At 44.5% G+C, this 18,134-nt stretch overlaps 1 protein-coding gene across 1 annotated transcript in view; it reads left to right on the top strand.

Moving 5' to 3' along the window:
• Positions 1-17,849, top strand: part of pex3 (peroxisomal biogenesis factor 3) — a 59,172-nt gene extending 41,323 nt beyond the window's left edge. The window contains exons 8-12 of the mRNA XM_072264776.1: positions 2,020-2,182; positions 5,399-5,469; positions 11,773-11,895; positions 14,588-14,684; positions 17,332-17,849. Coding sequence (XP_072120877.1) covers positions 2,020-2,182; positions 5,399-5,469; positions 11,773-11,895; positions 14,588-14,684; positions 17,332-17,415 — 538 coding nt within the window. The 3' untranslated portion in view covers positions 17,416-17,849. The remainder of the gene's footprint in view (positions 1-2,019; positions 2,183-5,398; positions 5,470-11,772; positions 11,896-14,587; positions 14,685-17,331) is intronic.
• Positions 17,850-18,134: the final 285 nt, after the last annotated feature.

Raw genomic sequence — 18,134 nt, 5'->3', positions numbered from 1 at the left:
GCCAGATGGTCTGCATCCTAGAGTGCTTAAGGAAGTAGCCCAAGAAATAGTGGATGCATTAGTGATAATTTTTCAAAACTCATTAGATTCTGGACTAGTTCCTGAGAATTGGAGGGTGGCTAATGTAACCCCACTTTTTAAAAAAGGAGGAAGAGAGAAACTGGGGAATTACAGACCGGTTAGCCTAACGTCGGTGGTGGGGAAACTGCTGGAGTCAGTTATCAAAGATGTGATAACAGCACATTTGGAAAGCAGTGAAATCATCGGACAAAGTCAGCATGGATTTGTGAAAGGAAAATCATGTCTGACGAATCTCATAGAATTTTTTGAGGATGTAACTAGTAGAGTGGATAGGGGAGAACCAGTGGATGTGGTATATTTGGATTTTCAAAAGGCTTTTGACAAGGTCCCACACAGGAGATTAGTGTGCAAGCTTAAAGCACACAGTATTGGGGGTAAGGTATTGATGTGGATAGAGAATTGGTTAGCAGACAGGAAGCAAAGATTGGGAATAAACGGGACCTTTTCAGAATGGCAGGCACTGACTAGTGGGGTACCGCAAGGCTCAGTGCTGGGACCCCAGTTGTTTACAATATATATTAATGACTTGGATGAGGGAATTAAATGCAGCAGCTCCAAGTTTGCAGATGACACGAAGCTGGGCGGCAGTGTTAGCTGTGAGGAGGATGCTTAGAGGATGCAGGGTGAGTGGATAGGTTGGGTGAGTGGGCAAATTCATGGCAGATGCAATTTAATGTGGATAAATGTGAAGTTATCCACTTTGGTGGCAAAAATAGGAAAACAGATTATTATCTGAATGGTGGCCGATTAGGAAAAGGGGAGGTGCAACGAGACCTGGGTGTCATTGTACACCAGTCATTGAAAGTGGGCATGCAGGTACAGCAGGCGGTGAAAAAGGCGAATGGTATGCTGGCATTTATAGCGAGAGGATTCGAGTACAGGAGCAGGGAGGTACTACTGCAGTTGTAAAAGGCCTTGGTGAGACCACACCTGGAGTATTGTGTGCAGTTTTGGTCCCCTAATCTGAGGAAAGACATCCTTGCCATAGAGGGAGTACAAAGGAGGTTCACCAGATTGATTCCTGGGATGGCAGGACTTTCATATGAAGAAAGACTGGATGAACTGGGCTTGTACTCGTTGGAATTTAGAAGATTGAGGGGGGATCTGATTGAAACGTATAAAATCCTAAAGGGATTGGACAGGCTGATGCAGTAAGATTGTTCCCGATGTTGGGGAAGTCCAGAACGAGGGGTCACAGTTTGAGGATAAAGGGGAAGCCTTTTAGGACCGAGATTAGGAAAAACTTCTTCACACACAGAGTGGTGAATCTGTGGAATTCTCTGCCACAGGAAACAGTTGAGGCCGGTTCATTGGCTATATTTAAGAGGGAGTTAGATATGGCCCTTGTGGCTAAAGGGATCAGGGGGTATGGAGGGAAGGCTGGTGCAGAGTTCTGAGTTTGATGATCAGCTATGATCATAATAAATGGCGGTGCAGGCTCGAAGGGTCGAATGGCCTACTCCTGCACCTATTTTCTATGTTTCTATGTAAGGTAGTCCTACATTGAGTCCAACACTGACTGGCAATTCCTGCAGTACTGCTGGTGTCAAACTGTATCGGTATCTGCCCTTCCTATGGCCTCATCAGCTTTATGGAGGGGGAGAGCCTGCTGCATAAGCCCATAAGCAACATATTGCTCTCCATATCGTGCTGCCCAGGCTTGTGTATCACGTAGACATCCATAATGGACCCCAACCAACAGTGGCCTCAATCAACTGTTCCCTTCCTTCCCAGCTCTGACGAGAGATCTCTGTCTGTAGTCAGCTGCCTGTTTCCCTCCACTAATGGTGCCTGACCTGCTGAGTTCCTCCACTAGCCCAATCATTTTGCCTGGGGTTGAGTAGCAAGCTATAATCGCAGTTAGAGACCCACGTTCATTGGCTTTGTTATGCTGTGTGACACCATGCGGTTGCTAACGGCCAGTCCATTTCCCCACAGTTTGTCACTGAAGCAAAGCGTGTCGATCCAGGAGCTGGAAGGATACCTGGGTGAAATCCGGCGGCAGGTGGAACAACCCAGTGACCCCAGCCATTCAGAGGTGACCAAGTGCCCGCTCTGTTGCTATCTCATCCCTGACGAGGAAGCTGCCTTATGCTCTCAGGTAAGGGTGACCCTGCAGACAAACCTGTTTGGCAATTCTGCATCAATTACACCAGAATTGCTTTCAGATTCCCGTTCATTTATTTATCGTGTACTTCGAAACATGCAGTGAAATACATCCTCTATGTTAACTGACGCAACCCAAGGATGTGGTGGGGGCAATTGGCCAGTATCGCCCTACATTTCGGCACCATCATAGCATGCCCACACTGGTCAGCAGAACAGCACGAGCAACAACAGCAAAGATTAGCTTTATTTATCACATGTATGTCGAAACATACGGTGAAATGCATTGTTTTCCCAAACGTCCAACACAGTCCGAACATTGTGCTGGGGGCAGCCCACAGGTGTCACTATGCTTCTAGCGCCAACGTTGCATGCCCACAACTTTCTAACCCTAGCCCGTATGTCCTTGAAATGTGGAAGAAAACCAGGGCACCCAGAGGAAGCTCACACAGTAACAGGGAGAACGTACAAACTCCTTACAGCCAGCACTATAAAGCATCACACTAACCACTAAACGACTGCGCCACCCTATATCCCCTTCTATCCTGTCTCTTGTAAGGACACTATGTTTCCCCTCTCCCCCCCACCACGTCCAATCCTAAAATGAGGCTTTCCACTCCAGGACATCTGAAATATCCTCACTCACACTTGCTTTATTTCAGGGTATTCAGATCTCACCCAACCTTAACTCCACGCAGAACAGCAATAGGAGTTTCCTTTGTCCTCACCTTCTACCCTACCAGAATCAGGTTTAATATTACCGGTGTATGTCATGAAATCTGTTGTCTTTGTGGCAGCAGTACAGTGCAATACATAATAGGGGGGGATAAAACGTGAACATACACACGCAGTACAAAAAATAGAAATAAAAAAAGTAGTGAGATAGTGTTCATGGGTTCAAAGTCGATTCTGAAATCTGATGGCAGAGGGAGAAGAAGCTGTTCCTGAATTGTTGAGTGTGTGCCTTCAGGCTCCTGTACCTCCTTCCTGATGGTGACAATGAGAACAAGGTGTGACCTGGTGATAAGTGAGGTGTTCTTAATGATGGTTCATCACCAGCATCTGCATCATGAGAGATCAGAACAGAACTACACCATTCAGCCTGTCAGGTCAGCTCTGCCTTTCCATCATGGCTGACTTGTTATTCCTCTAAATCCTACTAAACCTCCAGCTAGCTCCCCTTAACTTTTGATGCCCTTTCTAATTAAGAACTTATCAACCTTCTCTCTCAGTATACCTAATGACTTGGCCTCAATAGTCATCTATGGCAATGAATTCTACAGACTTGCCACCCTCTTGCTAAAGAAATTCTTCCTTATCTGTATTCTAAAGGAATAAACTTCTATTCTGAGGTTATGCCTTCTGGTTCTAGGCTCTCCCTTTACAAGAAACATCCTGTCCATGTCCACTCTATGTACGCCTTTTAGTATTTGATAGGTTTCAATGAGATCTCACCTTCATTCTTCTAAACACCAGTGAGTACAGTCACAGAGGTGTCGAAACACCTTTCATACATTAGTCCTGTCGTTCCCGGGATTGCTCTTGTGAACAATCATCCTTTATTATTTCTGTAGTTACAAAGGATTCCGCCACCAGTCATATCTTCCTGTCTCCACCCATTCCTACCTTCCACAGGGACCAGCCACTCTGTGACACCCTGGCACTCCTTGCCACCTGGCACTTACTGCGCCATATCCTCCTTCACCACCATCTGGGGACCTAAATGACCCTTCCGGGCAGGCGAAAGTTAACATGCATCTCCTCCCACCTTGCCTACTGTATTTGTGATGTGGTCTCCTCTACATCAGCAAGACCAAGTGTATACTAGTTGATCATTTTACAGAATACCTCTCCTCTGTCTCCAGTGGCTATCGTGACCTCTCAGCCGCACGCTATTCCAACCTACTTCCGTCAGCCTCAAAATCACTATCAGGTTTTGTACCACAGGCATATGTCGTGAAATTTGTTGCTTTCCGTCAGCAGTTCATTGCAACACATAATTTTAAAAAACCTATAAATTATAATAAATGTATATTAAAAAGTAAAATTAAATGTCATGCAAAAAGAAAGCGAAAAACTGTAGTGAGGCAGTGTTCATAGCTTTATTGTCCATTCAGAAATCTGATGTTGGAAGGGAAGAAACTTTTCCTGACACATTGAGTGTGTATCTTCACGCTCCTCTACTACCTCCATGATGGTAGCAATGAGGAAAGGGCTTGTCCTGGGTGGTGGGGGTCCTTCATGATGGATGGATGGATGGGTGCCACCTTCTTGAGGCATCACCTTTTGAAGATGTCCTAAATGCTGGGGAGACGAGTGCCCATGGTGAAACTGGCTGAGTTTACAACTTTCTTGCAGCTTTTTTTCCAACCCTCCGCAGTGGCCCCTCCATTCTGATGCAACCAGTCAGAATAATCTCCACATTACCTCTGTATAAATTTGCGAGAGCCTGTTGGTTCCATCTACACACTAGCTGGTTTTTCTGTCACCCGAGCACAATCTCCCCATCATTGCTCCGTCATATAGTTCCGCTTACCACCTTCCTTATCATATTCCAGCACCTATCCATTTATTAAATTTCAGATTTCCTCTGCCCTCCCTTCCCCACCAAGCTGCAACTGCTCTTTTCTTCTCAAGATCAAGATCAGCATTCTTTATCACGTGTACATCAAAGTGTTGAAACCTGCAGTGAAATCTGCCATTTTACGTCGGGTCAAATTGTACTCGGCAGCTCCCAAGTGATGCCGTGCTTCCATCATACCATTAAGCAGATACGGAGATGAAGGGAATTCTGGAGATAAGGAGACACACTGGCAGTGATTAATGCGAATATACAAACCCCTTACAGGCAGTGGTGGCAATCCAACCCCGATCAGTGGTCGCTGATGCTGTAAAGCAGTTGTATTAATCGCTACTCTTCACCCTACTGTATCCTAACTCCAACCTCCCCTCTCCCACATGGTCTCAAATGCCCATTCTCTCCCTCCTCATTTGTTGTTATTGCCTGCCAGCCTCTTGTCTCGCCCCTTCCTTTCCTCTCACCTTTTTATATCTTCCCTCTGCAACCCTCCCAAAATATCAACCATCCATCTACCTCCACAGAGACCTGCTGAGTTGCTCCAGCATTGTGTTTTGCACAGTAAACTAGAGTATAATTTTTCCATATATGACTTATTGCTGCAACTTCTAAATCTAGATTTTCTTTCTGCAGGCTTGTGGTTTGACCGATAAAGATTTAACCACTCTCAGACTCCTTAGTGAAACAAGGGATATGTTGGAAAGGTCTGTATTCTGGATTTTTGGGGGTAACAGCTTTGGGTTTTTAGTCTTATAGTACATATGGCCTTAGGAGTCATGATGAAGCGTCTCTGCTGGAAACGTCAACTGTTTATTCCTTTCCATAGATGCTGCCTGACCTGCTGAGTTGCTCCAGCATTTTATGGGTGTTGGTATGGCCTTAGGGAGTTGCTGCACCTGTCCTGGATTTGGAGGGCCATACCCGAAGTATTGAAACAGAATCAGGTTTATAATCAAAGTCAATTTAATATCAGAGTATGAATCATCATCATCATCATCCTCATCATTATGTGTCATGTCATATGACGTAGGTGATCGTGGTCTCATGATTGGTCTTGGCAAATTTTTTGACAGAAGTGGCTTGCCATCGCCTTCTTCTGGGCAGTGTCTTAACAAGATGGGTGACCCCAGCCATAATCAATACTCTTCAGAGGTTGTCTGCTTGGTGTAGGTGGTCACATAACCAGGACTTGTGATATGCACCAGCTGCTCACACGACCATCCACCACCTGCTCCCATGGCTTCACATGACTTTGATTATGGGGCTAAGCAGGTGCTACACCTTGCCCAAGGGTGACCTGCAGGCTAGCGGAGGGAAGGAGCACCTTACACCTCCTTTGGCAGAGATGTATCTCCACCTCGCCACCCAAGAGTACATATAAAATGAATCTCATGATCGTATATGGTAATATATAGAGAATATTTATACTACCATGAGATTCATCATCTTTCAGGCATTTGCAGGAAAATAACAAAATACAATAGAATCTATGAGAAACTATACATAAGTAAAGACTATGTATTGCTAGCTGATTTACAGAGGTTAATAAGACCAATTTTGACAACCACAAACAACCTGGCAGAGGATCTCAGCGAACTGAGCAGCATCTGAAATAGGAAAATAGTTGTCAACGTTTCTGCATATGGTCTTGATCTGAAACGTCGTCAGTACCTTTCCTCGCACAGACACTACTCAAATCTCAAGCTGCTGAGTTCCTCTAGCATTTTGTGACTTGCTCCAGATTCCAGCATCTGCAGAATCTCTTGGGCCTTTAAACTTGACAGCATTCAGGTTGTTGGGCCAGAAGCATAATTAAGCCATTACACCATTAAGGAGATAGAGAGATGGAGGGAATTCCAGAAATAAGAAGGCACATTGGCAGTGATTAGATGAGGTATCAGTTAAGGGAATGGAAACCTGGAGATGTCAAAGGTTAAAGTAAATTTATTTTTGAAGTATGTATGTGTTACCATGGGCTACCTTCAGGCAGTTGCAGAAAAAAATAAAGAATACAATAGCATTTATGAAAAACTATACATAAAGACGGACAAACAACTAATGTGCAAAAGAAGACCCCTTAATAGGACCAAGTGTGTAACCAGATTAAGGAAATGTGTAAAACTATTAGGGTTGTTCTCATAGGGGATTTCAATTTCCCTAATATAAACTAGAACCTTCTTAGTGTAAGAGGTTTAGATGGGGCTGAATTTGTTAAATATATCCAGGAAGGCTTCTTAAATCAGAAGGCGGATGGTCCAACAAGAGGAGAGGCCGTACTGGCCCTAGTTGTAGGACAATGAGCCAGGCCAGTTCACTGACCTTTCAGTGAGTGAACAGTTAGGGAACATAGAAATATAGAAAACCTACAGCGCAATACAGGTCCTTCGGCCCACAAAGCTGTGCTGAACATTTCACCTTAGAACTACCTAGGCTTTACCTATAGCCCTCTATTTTTCTAAGCTCCAGGAGTCTGTTAAAAGACCCTATCGTTTCCACCTCCATTGCTGCCGCCGGCAGCCCATTCCACGCACTCACCACTCTCTGCATCTCGGTACCTACTTCCAAGCACCTTAAAACTATGCCCTCTCGTGCTAGCCATTTCAGCCCTTGGGAAAAGCCTCTGACTGTCCACACGATCTATGCCTCTCATCATCTTGTACACCTCTATCAGGTCACCTCTCATCCTCTGTCGCTCCAAGGAGAAAAGGCCAAGTTCACTCAACCTGTTCTCATAAGGCATGCTCCCCAATCCAGGCAACATCCTTGTAAATCTCGTCTGCACCCTTTCTATGGTTTCCACATCCTTCCTGTAGTGAGGCGACCAGAACTGAGCACAGTATTCCAAGTGTGGTCTGAGCAGGGTCCTACATAGCTGCAACATTACCTCTCGGCTCTTAAACTCAGTCCCACGATTGATGAAGACCAATGCACTGTATGCCTTCTTAACCACAGAGTCAACCTGCGTAGCAGCTTTGAGTGTCACAATTCCTTAACTTTCAGGATAGTTATAGATGAGGATAGGCTTGGCCCTTGTGGGAAAGTTTTTAATTGAAGTAGGGTAAATTACGAGGGCATTAGGCAGGAACTAGGAAGTGTTAATTGGGAACACCTTTTCTCTGGCAAGTCCACATCAGATGTGGAGGGTGTTTAAAGATCAAATGCACAGAATAAAGGAAAGGTACGTTCCTGTGAGTAGGAAGGACGGGGATGGAAAGATAAGAGAACTTTGAGTGTTGAAATACGTGATGAATTTAGTCAAGAAGAGAAAGGAAAAGTATGTAAAGCTCCAGAAGCTAGAATCAAATAAAGCACATGATGAGTATAAAGAACTAAAGAAGGGAATTGGGAAAGCCAGGAAGGGCCATGAAAAGTTCTTGGCAGGTAGGATTAATGTGAATCCCAAGGCATTCATCAAGAGAAAGAGGATAACTAGAGAGAGGGTGGGACCACTCAAGGAAAAAGGGGTGAACATTTGCTTGGATGCAGAGAATGTGAGTGAGATGCTTATTGAGTACTTTGTTTCTGTATTTGCCAAGGAAAAAGGTATGGAGGGCCAGAAGATCAGTGCTGTGTGTATAAATAGGTTAAGGCGTTTAGAGATCAAGGAGGAGGAGGTGGTGTTGGGCCTCCTAATGAGTATTAAGGTGGATTAGTCCTCAGGGCCTGATGGCATTTACCCCAGGTTATTGAAGGAGGCAAGAGGCGAGGTTGCTGGGCCCTGGACCAGTATCTTTGTGTCCTCTCTAGCCACAGGCGAGGTCCCGGAGGACTGGCGAGTGGCTAATGTTGTACCTCTATTGAAGAAGGGAACGAGGGAAAATCCTGGGAATTGTAAACCTGTGAGCCTTACGTCAGCTGTAGGGAAATTGATGGAGACAATTCTTAAATTTGGGATATATGAGTCCCATGGCCCAGCATGGCTTTGTGTGCGTCAGGTCGTGCCTTACCAACATGATCGAGTTTTTTACCAAGGAGGTGAGATGAGGATAGGGCAGTGGACGTTGTCTACGTAGATGTTAGTAAGGCCTTCACCAAAGTCCCACATGGGAGGCTAATCCAGAAGATTAAGATGCATGGGATCCATGGCGAATTGGCTGTTTTGGATTCAGAACTGGCTTGCGTATAGAAGACCGGGAGTAGTGGTTGAAGAGACTTACTCAAATGGAGCTCTGTAATTAGTGGAGTTCTGCAGGGATTTGTGGTCGGACTTCTGTTGTAATGTATATAAATGACCTGGATGAAAATGTAGATGGATGTGCTGGTAAATTTGCGGATGATACAAAGATTGGTGGAGCTATGGATAGTGTAGAAGACTGGCAAAGAATACAGCATGATATAGATCAATTGCAGATGTGTGCTGAAAAATGGCAAATGATGTTTAACCCAGATAAATGTGAGGTATTGCACCTGGGTAGGCCAAATGCATGGAGACAGTTGCTGAGCAGAGAGATCTTGGGATCAAGTTCACAGCTCCTTGAAAGTGGCTGCACGGGTCAATAAGGTGGTTAAGAAGGCCTATGGAATGCTTGCTTATATTAGTCGAGGCATTGAGTTCAAAAGTCAGGAGGTTATATTGCAACTTTATAAAACTTTGGTTGGGCCACATCTGGATTAATGCATGCAGTTCTGGTCACCCCATTATAGGAAGGATTTTGAGACTTTGGAGAGGGTGCAGAAGGGGTTACCAGGATGCTGCCTGGTTTAGAGGGCATGTGCATCATAAAAGGCTGGATACACTTGGGGTCTCTGGAACAGTGGAGGCTGAGGGGAGATCTGATAGAGGTTTACAAGATTATGAGAGGCATAGATAGAGTAGACAAAGAGTATCTGTTTCCCAGGGTCTAATAGCGGGAGTGTCTAATACCAGAGGGCATGCATTGAAGGTGAGGGGGGGTAGGTTCAAGGGGGATGTGAGGGGTGAGTTTTTTTACTCAGAGTCGATGCCTGGAATGCACTGCCTGGTATGGTGGTAGAAGCAAATACATTAGAGGCCTTTAAGCCTTGTCTGGATAGGCACTGGATGTTAGGAAGATGGAGGGGTTATTGTTTGGGTGTTTTTGATTTGTTTTTTAGCTCATCTGGCATAACGTTGTGAGCTGAATAGCCTGTTGCTGTGCTGTACTCTTCTAAGACGAACTGTGCAAATAAAATAAGGAATACTGAGAATTTTTATTATCATGCTGCCCATTATGCCACTGACATTTAGGGCAGAAGTGAAGATCCATCTCTGGTGGTGTTCAGGGCTTCCTTCATCATGTCAGTAGCTTCTTCTCAGTTTTCACTACTGTCAGTCATGCAAGTCCCGGGTGGAGACTCAGGAATACCATCCCACTCAAATATAGAAGGATTCATTTCTGTAATGATCTTCTTTTACCAGTCGGGGTTGTTAGCCCTGAGCTGAACCCCCCCACCCAAAAAAAAACCTGGAGGACTAGTGGACCATTCTTAGTCTGGCCTCTACTATTTGATCTGTTTGGTATGGGTGACCCTACCAAGAGCCAAAGCATAGAGCCCTGACTCCAGCCAATATGGCTTTCCAGATTATTGAAGCACACAAGCCTCCAAGCCACGACAAGGTTGAGCTCCTCTTGAGTTATAGAGAGTCCTTGAAAGTGAGTCTGTTGGTTGTGGAATCAGTATAGAGTCCTGGTTAATCTGGTTAGTCAGTTCAGGAGCCTGATGGCTGTAAAATAATAACTGTTCCTGAATTTCGCGATGTGAGACCTCAGCAACACACACAAAGTGCTGAAGGAACTCAGCAGGTTAGTCAGCATCAATAGAGAGTAATAAGCTTTCAACATTTCGGGCCTGAGCAATGAAGAGTTTGGCCCAAAACGTCAACTGTTTATTCCTCTCCATAGGTGCTGCCTGACCTGCTGAGTTCCTGTAGCATTTTGTGTGTGTCACCCTGGGTTTCCAGCATCTGCAGAATCGCTTATATTTAGGCTGTGGGACCTCAGGCTTCTGTGCCACAGAGACTTATTAAAAATAGCATCTGGTGAGGCAATTGAGGAATCTGGAAAATATGAGAATTTTCAGAATGAAGCCTTGTTTAGTTAGGAATGAATGTAGGTCTGATTTTTCAGGACAGATCATGGTGTGCCTTGTATAACTAGGTGGAGTGTGTTCGGTGCCCTTGAGCCATCAGGGAGTGAAGGGATAGGTAAACTGAAGAAAGTCAGCCAGGATTGTGTTGGAATAATTATCTGTCACTGTGTCATAACTTTCTACTTGAGGAATGCACACAAAGTGCTGGAGGAACTAAGCGGGTCAGGCAGCATATATGAAGAAGAATAAAAGGTCAAATTTTTGGCCTGAGACCCTTCATCGGGACTGGAGAGGAAAGGGGAAGCTTATCCCCACTATCACCCCCTCCCGGCTATGACAGCCTTAGGAACCTATAAGCTAATCTTATATCTGGATGGCCAAACTCAAACAGTTACTTATACTTCGTGTTTGAGAGGATTACTTCTATATTTATTTATTTATTGAGATAGAGCACTAAATTGGCCCTTCCAGCCCTTCAAGCCGCACCACCCAGCGAATCCCCCGCTTTAAACCTAGCCTAATCACAGGACAATTGACAATGACCAATTAGCCTACCAACCAGTACAACTTTGGAATGTGGAAGGAAACCCATGTGGTCTCAGGGAGAATGTACAAACTCCTTACAAGTAGCAGCAGGAATTGAAATTATATATATTTTATGGTGATTGTGTTTCTTTTAATGCTGCATCAGTTCTGGAATAACAATTGTTTCATTCTCCTTTACACTTGTGTACTGAAGAATGACAATAAGCTATCTTGAATCTTTAATTATCCTATTATAAGGAGCTGTCAGGCTGGAGGGAACTCTCTCACTGTATCTCAGCTCCGCTCCTTAATTCACTGAAGTGACAAGTGGTACTTTTATCCTTTGTAGTACATACCCACGTTTTTAACCATTCACTGAGTTTTAACTTGCCCAAAATGTGGTCATTAATTGTCACTCTGTTTATATACCACAGTGCAGACTTCAACACCGTTCTAAGTTCCTGCTTGAATCGAGGCTTTAGCCGACTGCTGGACAACATGGCAGAGTTCTTCAAGCCCACAGAAGAGGCGGCCACTCAGAATGGAAAGGTCAACAGGTCAGTTTGTCCACCTGTAGTGTGGCGTTGTTTGGCGTTTGCTGTGACTGGACCCAACTCTACAGGGAAACCTCAAACGAAATCTTGTCTGCAAATCAAACGAGTTGCACTAAATATTAATTAGTATTGTGCTTCATTCTGGGCACCAAACAGGAGCAAAGGGTATGGAGAGGGCCCAGAGAAGATCTACCAGGATGCTGCCTGGGTTAGAGAGCATCTTTTATGAGGGTAGGTTGAGTGACCGAAGGCTTTTCTCTTTGGGGCAAAAGAGGATGAGAGGTGACTTGATAGAGGTGTACATAAGAAGCATATTAGAATTTTTCCCGGGGTGAAAAAGGCTAATATGAGTGAGCATACTGTAACTGTAAGGTGTTTGAAGAAAATTATAGGGGGTATGTTAGAGGTGGTTTTTACACAGAGTGGTAGGTGTGTGGAAAGCCCTGCCAGGGGTGGTGGTAGAGGCAGATACATTAGATTCAGATTTACTAATGACACGCACATTAAGTGAAAAGTGTTGTTTGCGTTAACAACTACTGCAAGTAAGGATACTTAAGAGACTCTTGGATATGCAGAAGGATGAAAGAAAAATGGAGGGCAATGTGGGAGGGAAAGGTGAGATTGAATTTGGAGTAGGTTAAAGGGACAGTACAACATTGTGGGCCGAAGAGCCTGTATTCCTGTAATGTTATATGCTCTATAATATTGGAGATGAAGAATTATTTATTGGAGTAGGGAACAGTGCGTTGTTCTCCTTTGAGTATTGTTGAGAATTTATTTGAGGTAGAGTAAGTGCAAACAGGCTTTTTCCGCTGAGGATTGGTGACACTAGAACGACAGGTCATAAGTTACATGTAAAGCTCAAATTGAAGCCAGCCGGTGGAATAGTGGCATCTTCAAGATGAGGGGTTGGGGTTCGAATCTGGCCAGCTCCTTGCACGCTTTCCATCCATGCTGGGTTGAGCATCAAGCTAGCAATTTGGCCTTGTGAAAAACAGACAAATGCTAAAGAAACGGCAACATTGCCAATTGATGCACAAGGTATGGAAAGGAACTCAGGAAAAAAAAGTTCAGGCTTAATTGTCATTCAACCACACATGAACATAGGGAAACAAAAGAAAGTTCCGCCAGGGGCAAGGTCCCCAGCAGACTGCACATAGAAACACCACGTTTGGTGAAAGGTGAAATTCTTAAGGGGGCCCTAAGGGGAAACTTCTTCATTCAGAATCTGGCTGTGAGTGGAAGTGCTGGATGTGGGTTCAATTTCAACATTTAACAGAAATTTGGATGAGTAATACATGGATGGGACGGGTATGGAAGTCGATGGGACCAGGCCAAATAATAATATAATAGTTCGGCACAGACTAAACGGCTTGTAGGGCCTGTTTTCTGTGCTCAGTTGCTCTAATTAGGAGATACTTTGGTTGGTCATGGGCTCCTACGGCCTTTGGGGGTCAATAACCAGTATTTTAAGATGCAGGTCAGGGTTGAGCATGGATGTTGTGACTAGCTGTCTACGTGATACGCGAGGCAGGGCTGTGGAATACAGAGAGCAAGCCATTGCCCATGCAGCAGCCTCCCCTCACCATGCAGCTGATAAATCCAAAGGAACTGCAGAGACAGATACAGTTTGTCACCAGTGGGGTCGCAGGAGTTGGCAGTCTGCGTTGAACTCAATGTAGGACTGCCTTAGGGACTCCAGCTCTGGAGTTTTCCTCAGGATTTACTCCTGAAGTCTTCCCTATGTGTGGGTATAGCTAGAAGGCAGTGGAGATTTGAGATCAGAGTTTTTCTTCTCCTAGTAACCTGCTTTCGCCTCACGTGGCCAAGTGGTTAAGGCGTTTGTCTAGTTATCTCAAGGTCGCTAGTTCGAACCTCAGCTGTGGCAGCGTGTTGGTGCCTTTGAGCAAGGCATTTAATCACACATTGCTCTAGTCTGTACGAGGAGTGGCGCCCCACATAGACTTCCAATCTGCACCTTGTAAGGCATGAAAATACCTGACGCAGGCCTCTCATGGTCTGAGTCAACGTTCCCTCCCTCCCCTTTGCCTCTTTAAGGCACACGTGAAGGTCAGGAGATGGGCTTGGTTATCAGGCACTATTTGAATCACATGCCATTGGGAATAACGTTCATCCCCACTACCCCCCCCCCCCCTAACCATCCCATCTATAACAACCTTTTTTTTTTATTAAGGCATCTGTTTGTCTTGTGTGACCATGGATCTGTGCCTGGAAAGTCTTCACTCTCCAGGGCGCAGGCCTGGGCAAGGTTGTATGGAAGACCGGCAAGTCTCCCCTCTCCACGACTCTGATGTTGTCCAAGGGAAGGACAAGTGCTGATACAGCTTAGCACCAGTGTCATCTCAGAGCACTGTGTGGTTAAGTGCCTTGCTCAAGGACACAACACGCTGCCTCGGCTGGGGCTCGAACTCACGATCTTCAGGTCGCTAGTTGAATGCCTTAACCATGTGGGCACCTTAATAACCTTAAAGAATCAATTTAAGATGATTGATAAAGAATCAAAGGGGAGAAGATTAACGTGTTTAATTGATGAGCTGTAATGCTCTGGGCACAATTCCTGGAAGGATGGAGGAGGTGTGGCCTGTACTGGCCAGGGTCCATTGCATAAATTCATTTATTTTTCCAGAAGACTGTACTCATATTTCACATCTGTCCTTCCTCCACAACCTTACAGCTTATCCAATGCAAAGCTTCCCCTCGCCAAGGTCATCCCCATTATTAATGGGCAGATCCATTCGACTTGCAGCGAGACTCCCAGCCATTTTGTTCAGGTGAGTGGTTGTCCTTCTATGAATCCAAGTTCTACACTTCCTGCTTTCACTGTGCTTCAATCATTTACCCAGCAGTGCTCGCCAAGCTCTCTCCTTTCCCCACACCAGTAGGCTAAAACTTGCCTCATTTCTCGATTTTGACATTGACACCAGGACCACCGGACTCAAAGCATCAGGCCATCAGACCTTCAACCATCTCACCCCACCACCACTACATATACATCACCTAGGGTTGCTTTATTTATATACAATCGGTCTATGTATGTAATAGTCTCTTGTACATTGTACTGCCCACCACCAGTAATTTATCATTTCATTTAAGAGATATTCCTGCACCTTGAGTCAGTTTTTATACATACAGTATGTAAACCGATTTTATGTGTTTATTGTGCTTTTTATTGTTCTTTAAGCTTATATATTTTAAAGCTGCGTTGGATCCGGAATAGCAATAATTTCATTCTCCTTTATACTTGGGAATTGACAAAAGACAATAAACAAACTAGAATCTTACCCTGTTTTCAGTAAAGTAGTTCCCAGTACTTATTTATTTATTGGGATACAGCATGGAACAGACCCTTCCAACCACACCATCCAGCAATCTCCCAGTTTAATTCTAGCCTAATCACATGACAGTTTACTGTGACCAATTAACCTAACAACCGGCACATCTTTGGACTGTGGGAGGAAACCAGAGCACCCAGAGGAAACCCACACGGTCAGGGAGAACGTACAAACTCGTTACAGTTAGCAACAGGAATTGAGCTCGGCTCACTAGTACTGTAAAACTTTGTGCTAACCACTACACCACTGTGCCGTCCCAGTACTCAGATCTCCCTGTGAATTCTCAGTTGAATAAGCCAATGTAGCACAGAAGCAAGCTCTTCAGCACAACTTGTTCATGCCAACCAAGATGCCCATCTAAGCTCATCCTATTTCTCCACATTTGACCTATATCCCTCTAAGTCAGGGGTTCCCAGCTTTTTTTATGCTATGGAACAATACCATTAAGCAAGGAGTTAGTGGACCGCAGGTTGGAAACCCCTGCAAAGTCTTCCCTATCCTATAACTACAGGGTCACTTCCAAAATTTGAAGTTTCCCAAGCTTTGTTTGATCTGTTCACCATCTTTCACTTTTAAAACCTCAAACTAAAAGGAACGTGAAGAGATATATTTGGCATGTTGAGTTTTCTGAACAGTGAACTTAGTCTTTTAATGGCAGCCAAATAGATATTCAGGACACTGGTTAGGCTGCACCTGGTGTACTGCTTTCTCTCCAAATGCTTCTTGTAAACAGTGAGTGTATTTCTTTCCATCATCATCTCTGGCACTGAGTTCCAAATATCAACTATTCTCCATGTGTTACGTCTTTAAAAGTTCTAGTTTAATTGTCATTAACCATACACATGAATATAGCCAAGTAAAACAACTTTCCTCCAAGGCTAAGGCACAAAACCGAGCACTAACATGCAGCACAAGACACATACAGCATATGTAATTACGGTAGCAGCAAAAAGTCAGAAAAATGATAATATAGCCAAAGTCCCTGGTGTCATGGCCTGTAGATTGATGGTACATGAATGTTGTCCTGGAGCCAAGTTTCTGCAAGAACGAGTACACAGCAATACCTCATCTTGTGCTAGTGCAGCCAAAAACAAACATAATTCAGCTGGTCTCCAACTGAGTGAACACTCGAGCACAGCACCAAGGGGAGGTCCAAAACCTCATCCCCCTCACTTTTAAGCATATGGTCTCTTGTTTTTGATACCTCATGCATATGCCGTCTTCAGCACCCTGTCTACCTCTGTTGCCATTTTGAGGGGAATATGTACTTTCAATCCCATACTGCACTGTTCCTTAGTATCCTAACAGTCACGGTACATGTCCTACCCTAATTTCACTTCCCAAACTTCATCACCTCATGCTTTTTAGATTAAATTACAAATGCCAACACCCGATCCAATTTAGGAACTGATCTACACGCACACTTAGGGCTGTTGTAGCCTTTGTCAACCATCCTAACCCTTTGTCTGAATTCATTACCTTCCATCTACTGCAATAAAAACAGAAAATGCTGGAAGCACTCTGCAGGTCAGGCAGCGTCTGTGGAGAGAGAAATGGAATTAACTGTGGAGTGATAATTTTAGAAGGTCAGACCTGAAGACAATATACATGGTTAACAGCAGTGTGCAGGAACAGTGATCTTGGGGTCCATATCCAAGAGAGTGAGGGTAGTGGCAAAGGCAGATACGTTAGTGGCATTCAAGAAACTCTTGGGTGGGAGCACTGATGTTAGAAAAATACAGGGCTATGTGGGAGGGAAGGGTCAGATCGATCATTGGTTAAAATGAAATCACAGCATTATTGGCTGAAGGGCCTATCCTGTGTGGTAATGTTCTACATTCAATGTTTCAAGCATCTTCTGCTTCAGATTTCCAGCACCTGCATTGATATGACCTCTATCTTCTAGCTTTCTGCTTCATTAAAGCATTTATTGAAACCCTCGTCTTGGCTGGCTTTTGGTTACTCTTTTCTTATTGCAGTCACTTGTGTCTGTGCATCTGTGAAAAGCTTGCCTCTGGGTGCTTTCTCAGGCTAAAGTGGGGTGTAAATTCAACATCACTGACTGTCTGGTTTGACTGTTGTCCAGGACCTTCTGCTGATGGACCAAGTCAAGGACTTTGCCGCCAACATCTACGAAGCATTCAGCTCCCCCGTTCAGCTGGAGAAGTAACTCCCAGTGAGCGAGTGAGGGGCCCGGCCTCAGTTCTTGCCCATCATGACGGAAAATGTTTGTCATTCTTGGAGGTACCGTGCCTCAACTAAACACCTTGTCTCTAATGGCTGTTTGCCATTAGCTTCTACAGCATCTTTCTGGAAACAGTCACATTAATCTGCCTGTAAATATTTTGTACCGGCCTGTTATTTGTACTCGTGTACTGTACATTATAAGCTGTTATAGATTGGACCTGGGGTTGTGTGGGTATGTATTTTTACTGCGGTATGTGTGTGTGCGTGTGAGCAAGTATGTGTGTTCCAGCTGAGACTGGGATTTCCTAAATGTGTGGCAGCTCTTCCTTTGCTCTTCTCACTTTGGTTTCCTTGCTGTAATAATTTAAAAAATCTGTTACAAATGTACAGTATTAAAATAACAGAGCACAAAGGAGATCCTTAATCTGTGTTGTCTTCTCATTCAAAAACATAGCAGACAAGGCTTTTTAAGGCATTGGTCAGATTGCATGCAGAGTACTGTGTGTAGTTTTGTGCCCCTTTTCTAAGAAAGGATGTGCTTGCATAGTCATAGAAAAGTACAGCACAGAAACAGGCCCCTTAGGCCAATCTAGTCCATGCCGAACCGTTTAAACTGCCTACTCTCATCAACCTGCACCGGGATCATAGCCCTCCACACCCCTACCCTCCATGTACCTATCTCGACTCTTAAAAGTTGAAGTC

Source organism: Mobula birostris, chromosome 8 (genome assembly GCF_030028105.1).
Source record: "Mobula birostris isolate sMobBir1 chromosome 8, sMobBir1.hap1, whole genome shotgun sequence".
NCBI lineage: Eukaryota > Metazoa > Chordata > Chondrichthyes > Myliobatiformes > Myliobatidae > Mobula > Mobula birostris.
Note: the sequence above shows the minus strand (reverse complement) of the source record. Positions and strands in the feature narration are given on the sequence as shown.